The sequence below is a fragment of the Cydia strobilella genome, chromosome 17 (assembly GCF_947568885.1).
Source record: "Cydia strobilella chromosome 17, ilCydStro3.1, whole genome shotgun sequence".
Lineage (NCBI taxonomy): Eukaryota > Metazoa > Arthropoda > Insecta > Lepidoptera > Tortricidae > Cydia > Cydia strobilella.
The window spans coordinates 2,089,423-2,097,740 of NC_086057.1; the positions used below are offsets into that span (position 1 = coordinate 2,089,423).

Consider the following 8,318-nt stretch of genomic DNA (forward strand, 5'->3'; position numbering starts at 1 on the left):
TATCAATAAGATTTTCAAAATTTTCCTTTCAAATTACATATGCCTAAACTTAATTTATTAAACTACAAAGGTAGGTATGTTTATGTTCGTAGCTCTTTCCCATAAATATACACTAACTTTATAAAGGTAATATTATATATTATGACATATGCTTTACGGATCTCTGGAAGAAAAACCAATATTACCATTCAATTTACATATGTACTAAATATCCTATTATTATACAACTTCATAATATCTCAAAATTAAGCCAATTTACACTTATGAGTTACGGTTGTTAGTTCACTTATTCGTTCTTGATTGAAAGAGAAAGCTTGTGCCTTGGAAGAATCTGACCGATAAAAATGAAAAATTATTTCATTTTGAAAAACTTATGCAGAAAAATTTACTTAGCAGGAGCGGGAGATTTTTGGTTTGAGGAGGGCGAAATAAGCCAGGGAAAAAGTTTGCGTTACCGACTTCTGTGCTTTATAGTATTTTCTACTTATATTTCTATGACTCTATTGGAAATTATTGGGGTGTTCTTCGGGGCCATGCCTAATGATGAAAGGAGCGATTGTACATCGTTCGCTGTGAGTCATACTATAGTTCTGTGCAAGATGTTTTCAGTCATCGTGAATAGGAAACGCGTCAAGGAACTGAACAGGAAATTGGTAGAGATTTGCAAAGATCATGAAGACGAACATCGAGTGGCTGAGAATTATAGAATTATGAAAATTAACGTGGTGGCATACGCGGTGTCTGTTTATGGTTCATTTGTTTTCTTTCTTTTTGACGGCGTTCGAAAGATGATGACAGGTATATATTTTAATTTAAGTAAATACAGGCTACTTGCTATAGGCAAAGAGGATATAATATTATAGAGCGGTACTGTCATAGTAAATTTTGTAACAGTAAATTCACTGCCATCTATCGACACACTTTAAAACTTAAAAATGAAGATTTATAAAAATACGATAAAATGTATTAAAATATGGATAAATGATTTTTTTTATTTGCATTAATTATTTTTATTATTTTGACCCATGTTCTTTCACTGATATGCGTTAAAATTGTTAAATAACAAATGAAACCGTCAACGCCCTCTATACGAGAGTAGGCCAAAGGTAGTAGCGACATCTGATCGAGAATCAAATTTTCGTGATTTTCGAGGCACGTTTTTTCCTTAGACTGTATCCATCTATTACAGAGTTATATCTATCTTTGTTATAGGTACTTAGTTTAAAGAACCAGCACTAACCGTAGTTTATTATAGTATTTGGTACTAGCTAGAGATATAGGTGTACACTTGTACAGGTGTGTCCGTTATATCAGTCTGGAAAAATGTGTCTTGCGGCCAATTCTGTCAATATGACAGAAACTAGGCACATATGTGTCTGCGAACCAAGGGCCTGACACTCTTTGATAGAGAAAGATAGTCTTATTGCGATTCCTATAAAAGGGAAGAGCAAATAGTGCCATGCTTTCTCCTTATCACCGACCGGGTGGCATCATAGGTATGCTGCCCAAATTGTATATGAATATTCTTTCTCTTCCCCCGGTCGCTCGGTGGCGCGTCTATAACTACTTGTATATACTATTATGCTGCGAACAGATCTCCCGCACATATTACGACATCTGCCGCTAGACAGCCCAGATTGATACCTTTGTACGTATATCTCGAGTTGTAACCCAAGGAAAACTATTTTTGTACTTTGCTGGCTTTATGATGATCTTTCTCATAGCACTACATAATCGTAGCGTAGCTAGAGGATATGGCGCCCGGGGCAGTCACCAAATTTGCGCCCCCTGACGACTGACAAAAGTTTCTCTGCTGTTTGCCCATTTTGGCGTCCCCTCTTGGATGGCGCCCGGGGCACTTGCCCCCTCTGCCCCCCCCTAGTTACGCCACTGACTACGTTTGGTTACTATGGTTGGGTATTATGAGACCATAATGTATTTTTCCAGGATCCCACTTCATAACAATTGTGACATATTGGCCATTTTACGACGATAATTCCGCCATTGCTGTTACATTTAGATTATTTACAACAGGAGTGTTGGGCGTTATGTTGGCCACCATGATATGTATTGACTCCTTCGCTATTATCACTCTGATCATGTATAAGTATAAATTCATCACGTTGCGATATTATTTGCAAGGTTTAAGGGAACAGTTTGATAAAAATAACCATGCAGGAAATGAGGAATATGCTACAGATCAACTGCATTCTGGATTTATTGAAGGAATCGTGATGCATAGTCATCTTATAAGGTACTTATTTATTTGCTAACGTAGTAAGCTCGTCTAAGATTAGCTGGAAGAGATCCCTTACAGGGATAAGCTCGCCTTTGTACCTAAATTTATATGAATTTCATGTTATCATTTTTTTTTGGACAATAAAGTGATTTACTACTACTACTTACGATTCTTAAGGGCCCCACTGACTATCAGTCCGCCGGACGATATCGGCCTGCCAGTTGAAACAAAAATTTGACAGTTCCGAACAATTGACAGGCCGATATCGTCCGGCAGACTGATAGTCAGTGGGCTCCTTTACGAATGAAAAACCATTAGCCCTTGATAAAGAACAGTTTTTTGCTATTGTACTTAAGCTTATCAAAAGACATCGACCGGTCCGTCGGTGCGGTTCTTGCGCTCCAAGTTTGCCTGAGCTCGGGTTCCGCCGTGTCGTTGGTGCTGCAGTTGGCCGTAAGTTTCTATTATACCTGACCCAAAAATGCGACGTGAAACATTCTTACTGCGGCACATTTTTGATAATTTTAACAAACGTTTGCGTTTGTGGATCATAGCTAAAAGAGATTATTTTAATGATAATTAGGGTTCCGTTCCCAGAGGGTAAAAACGGGACCCTATTACTAAGACTCCACTGTCCGTCTGTCCGTCTGTCTCTCATGAACCGTGATAGCAAGACAGTTGAAATTTTCACAGATGATGTATTTCTGTTGCCGCTATACCTAACAACAAATACTAAGAAGTAAAGTCAAAGTCAAAATATTATTTTCCCCTCACTACTCTGAAAGCCGTCTTTTATCCTTTAAAACAAGCGGGGAAAAACGCATTTTATCCACTAGTGGGGAAAGTAATTTGACCTTGGATGGAGCGTGTTTAAGTAGCTTGACAGATAACAAAACGTCAAACGCTCATAATAATGGTTCGTTCGATATTAATTATCATAAATAAATGGTTTTTTAATGATTTTAAATTTTCTCACCGACTCCGACACGTAAAAATACACAACTTCCAGAGTTTTCTGTTATAATATCGTATTATCGTATAAAAATGAGTGATTCCAGTGATGAAGATGATCTAACGCCTGTGGATGTTGCACTTTCCTCGCTATAGTGAGGGGAAAAGTTTTGTGTTACACACGGGTGCAAATGTATTTTACTGCTCGTGTTTCAATTCCACACTCTCGGGTAAAATACAACTTTGCACCCTTGTATAACAAATAACTATTATTCGAATAGGCCTAGCAACAAGCACTTTTAAATTGTCAAGTTTTATAAATATTGCCTTAATCTAAATATCTAAATATCAGAGCAATTTATTGATGCAGTTATTATACGGAATCCTCGGTGGTCGAGTCCGACTCGCACTTGTCCGGTTTAAACTTTTTTTAGTCAGATGATATTCCTAAAATTTTTTGACAACATTGTTTTGGGCGACCCTGTAGGTGTACCATTTAACTGTGGCGATTAGTAAAAAGTTATTATGGTCAGCTGATCGAAGGCTTGGCTACATGAAGCTGATTTCTATTATGTTAAGTAAAAAATTAAACAAGTTTTAGTGCCAAAAACTCAGTTAATTTCTACCAGAAAATTACCGCAGATTTCTTTACCATCCACCTAACATAATTGGTAGATATATAGATACAGAATATGTAATAGTATTATCATACAGAACGGCCACGCACCGCCCCGCCCCGACTCGAATTACTCGCCCCGCGACAGCAGATTGACGGCCGTTTGCCGGCCGCTCAGTACTGTTTTTAAACAACTTACACTATGACGCATGACGCGTGTACAGACGTGCCGTTCACACATAGAAACGCAAGTGATTTTTGATGTATAGCGTGTCGGCCATGTGCTATAGATACCTCCAATTTTATAAGAAATTCCGGTATGTGCATGGAAAATCAATAAAATAAATAAGATGAAATGTCTAGTGTTTGATATCTTGATTCCAATAATTGACAGGCCGTTTGTCCGCCATTAGACAGTGTTAAGCACTGGGACATTTATAACATACACGAATAAGGCATTCTTGTAGTAATATACATAGTACATGACGGAATTTACCTACTAGTGCAATTGCGATTTCAGGGAACCAGCTCAGTTATGGGCTTAAATTAATATCAGCTAAATTGCATGCGCTTAGTGATGTACCGTTGGGAATTCTAAATCTGGGAATGTTCCTATTAGATAATCTAGAAGGAATATATGATTTAACTAACATAGCGGTTTAACTCACGTGTTTTTGTGTCGCGCGAGTGACTAAAAACACGTGAGTGAAACCGCTATGTTAGTTAAGTCAATATGTCTCACGATAGTTTAAATTCGAATATATGATTTTATCAGTAATGATCCTTAAGGTGCAACATGCACCGGTTTGTAATCGTGTTTACGATAAATAACAAAACGTTAAGTTGAATATACATAATTGAGTGACATGCGAAATAAAGTGAGTCGGGAGTGAGATGCGCGCCAATAACCAATACCAGGGGTTCGCAAACTTTTTAGAGAAAGAGCCAAGCCCAGCAAAAATCAGCAATAATATGTAGCTCAAAGAGCCACAAATGTTGATTTCGGTAGTCTACCGAGCTACATATTACTGCTGATTTTTCTAAGAACTCTCAAGTGATCGAATTTAAACTATCGTGAGACATATTAACTTAACTAACATAGCGGTTTCACTCACGTGTTTTTAGTCACTCGCGCGACATGTTTCGGAGAGCCTAGGCCTCCATGTGTGTATTAGTGCTTGAAAATGGAGACCTAGGCTCTCCGAAACATGTCGCGCGAGTGACTAAAAACGCGTGAGTGAACTCTCAAGAGTTCATTTTTTGTGTGGTTTAAAGAGCCGCAATTGTGCCTTCAATGAGCCGTAGGTCGTATCAAAACCAGTTCTACACCATAATCAATATTTAAATCAGAAATATTAGAATCGACCATTTCGGCACTACTTTGAGAAAAAAAACTCGTATATCGTTCTGTCCATCAAGAGAAAAATGTGGTAAGTATGGGATGCATACAGACAGAGTTACTGCTTACTGCCTTTCAACTTTGAGTCTTAGTGTGAGATACGAGATTTTTTAAAGTATTGCCGATTTATTTGTTTCACTATTGAAGTTATTAGTTATTTAGACAGTTTATTTGAATGATGTATAAAATTACTTATTTTTCAGCTTTCAAAGGACATGACTGTAGCCGCCCAATTGAAAATAATTTTGTTTGTAGTAGCATTATACTTCCTACTAGCTCTTTTCCTTTGCAATGCTGGTGAAATAACGTATCAGGTAAGTCTTAGTGTAAGGCCTGAGTGGACGCTCGAGTTAGGCGTGTAGCGGGGCGGGGCGTGCGGCGTGCATATTAAACAAATGCAAACGTATAGGAGCGGCCTTAGTGCACGCTGCTCAAATCACTTGTGAGCCCGACGCCACGCTGCACGCCCCGCCGAACGCTCCGTTTTGAGCTTCCACTCAGGCCTTACACTTTATCTTAGGTACATATTTTAAAACACAAACGCTCGCTATCGGGGAGAAAATACCCAGGAATTTTTAAAAACCGAATTTTTTACTGTTTGAACTGAAGCTGAAACGTTTAGTTGATACGTATACTAAATTCATTGATAAAAGTTACATTGCATTGGAATTAAAACTGCAGCAGTAACGCTTGTGTCGTGCAGTCTGAATTTGAATGTAAAAACCCATAAATTACTTTTTTTTTTTTTTTTATTAAACTTTACACTTATGTGGTGGTATCCATATTAAAATTAAAATAGTTATTACAAAAATCAATCAAAAGTTATACTACAAATGGTTAGATTAACTTGTGTGTGGTGATTAAAAATCGAGGGTTCAATCCTCAATTGTGCTGTAGAGCAGAAAAAAATCTTTTTCAGACAAAAGACAAAATGATGACTAAATTTTTGCTGATTAAGGAAACAATTTCCAAAAGTGCTCATAAAAGCACATCCACTGGATATTTTTTTAATTACCTGTAGTTTAGATGCACGAATTTTTTACTTTAGCTGACTAAGCTAAATAATTCAAATATTCTCAGGCATCGCTTCTGTCCGACTCAATTTTCTACTGCGGCTGGCACGCTAGTTCTATGCGACGAGACCTACGCCAACTCGTGCTGTTTTCGTGCGCGGCGGCGCAGCGACCAATCGTCATGAAGGCCTTCAATATGCTAGAACTCACTTATGGCACCTTTATACAGGTAATAATAATACTAATAATATTCTTTATTGTGCACAATGAAACATGATTAAATACAGCAAATTAACATAAAAAACTAAGCAGCAACAGGCGGTCTTATCGCTTAAAAGCGATCTCTTCCAGACAACCTTCAGGTAAGTTCTTTAGCTAAATTAATCCTAGCATGACAACTTTCAGTCAATCAATTAAGGTTCAAATTTGATCGACGCTCGACTAGTGACATGATTATTACGATGCGACGCGACCTACGCCAACTTGTGCTGTTTTCGTACGCGGCGGCGGCGCAGCGACCAATCGCCATGAAGGCCTTCAATATGCTAGAACTCACTTATGGCACCTTTATACAGGTAAGTACTTTTGTTAAATTAATTCTAAAGACTGGCATGACAACTTTCAGTCAATCAATTAAGGTTCAAATTTGATCGACTCTCGGCTAGTGACATAATTATTACGATGCGACGCGACCTACGCCAACTTGTGCTGTTTTCGTACGCGGCGGCGGCGCAGCGACCAATCGTCATGAAGGCCTTCAATATGCTAGAACTCACTTATGGCACCTTTATACAGGTAAGTACTTTAGTTAAATTAATCCTAAAGACTGGCATGACAACTTTTAGTCAATCAATTAAGGTTCAAATTTGATCGACTTTCGACTAGTGACATAATTATTACGATGCGACGCGACCTACGCCTACTAGTGCCGTTTTCGTACGCGGCGGCGGCGCAGCGACCAATCGAATCGTCATGAAGGCCTTCAATTTGCTAGAGCTTCACTTATGGCACTTATACAGGTAAATTAGTCCTTGAGATTGACTTTAGAGACTATAATGACAATTTTGAGGCAATCAATTAAGGTTCAAATTTGATTGACTGTAAAGCAGTAAGTAGTTCCGAGTTCTCATAATATTTACAGCTCAATGACATGCGCAGCAAAACCCATTCAGAAAAAAAAAACTGAAGCCCCGTTCTTCCTGCTTTTGTACTGATGTGCACGGATTTCTGGCATAAATTATAGCAGCTAGTGTCCCTCAATAAATAATATAGGACATTTGTTTGTCCTACATAACAGCCACACTGTATCAGCCGTAAAAAACTCATTTGTTACCCATTTGACTCATGCTTGATGTGATGCGTTCTAATAGTTTTCTACTTCTCGTATTAGCACTAAGCACTATATCCGTTGATTGTTGCAAGTTATTGGTTTCCTGCTACCCACAGGTTGTCTGGAAGAGATCGCTTTTGAACGATAAGACCGCCTGTATTGTTACCTAATGTAATGTGTGTTCTTTTTCTGTATAACTTTTTTCATTATCTGGTATCGTGCGATAAAGAATATATTATTAGTATTATACTGAATTCTCGGGCAAAAATCAAATCAAATCAATCAAACTGGTTCGAATGACTGTAATGCATGTTAAGATAAATGTGTAGGTATCAGATGTATTTTTTTTTACATTTCAGGTGGTAAGAGGCACGTATTCGGTGGTCGCCCTAATTTCCGCTCAAAACGAGTCAACGCCCGAATAAATAGAACCTCTCAATCACACCACAACCGCTTAACTTTGCGCTTAGAGTGAGTAGGCATTTGAATAAATAAACTTTTAAAAACTTACGGATTTGCTACATATTTATGATTCGTTTATATGCAATTATGTAACGTTGATAAGAAATAAAATATCATATATCTACACAATTGACATTGACAAATGTACTTTTTAGGGTCTCTATTGTTTGACATAATTATTGAAAGTCATAATGTAATGATTGTCATATTATCATTAGTCATAATTTGGTTTTTCTCAGAAACGCGTAACTTTTCAGGATTGCCATAAAACAAACCTAACCTAACCTATCTATAGGATCTCTCTCTCT

The 8,318-nt window shown here is 37.8% G+C and overlaps 1 protein-coding gene across 1 annotated transcript; it reads left to right on the forward strand.

Moving 5' to 3' along the window:
* Positions 1 to 306: 306 nt before the first annotated feature.
* On the forward strand, positions 307 to 7,982 carry LOC134748819 (uncharacterized). The gene is made up of 6 exons (XM_063683625.1): positions 307 to 798; positions 1,948 to 2,254; positions 2,596 to 2,692; positions 5,409 to 5,519; positions 6,286 to 6,447; positions 7,908 to 7,982. The coding sequence occupies exons 1-6, from the start codon at positions 345 to 347 to the stop codon at positions 7,971 to 7,973; spliced, it is 1,197 nt and encodes a 398-aa protein (XP_063539695.1). The 5' UTR covers positions 307 to 344; the 3' UTR covers positions 7,974 to 7,982.
* The last annotated feature ends 336 nt before the right edge of the window (positions 7,983 to 8,318 follow it).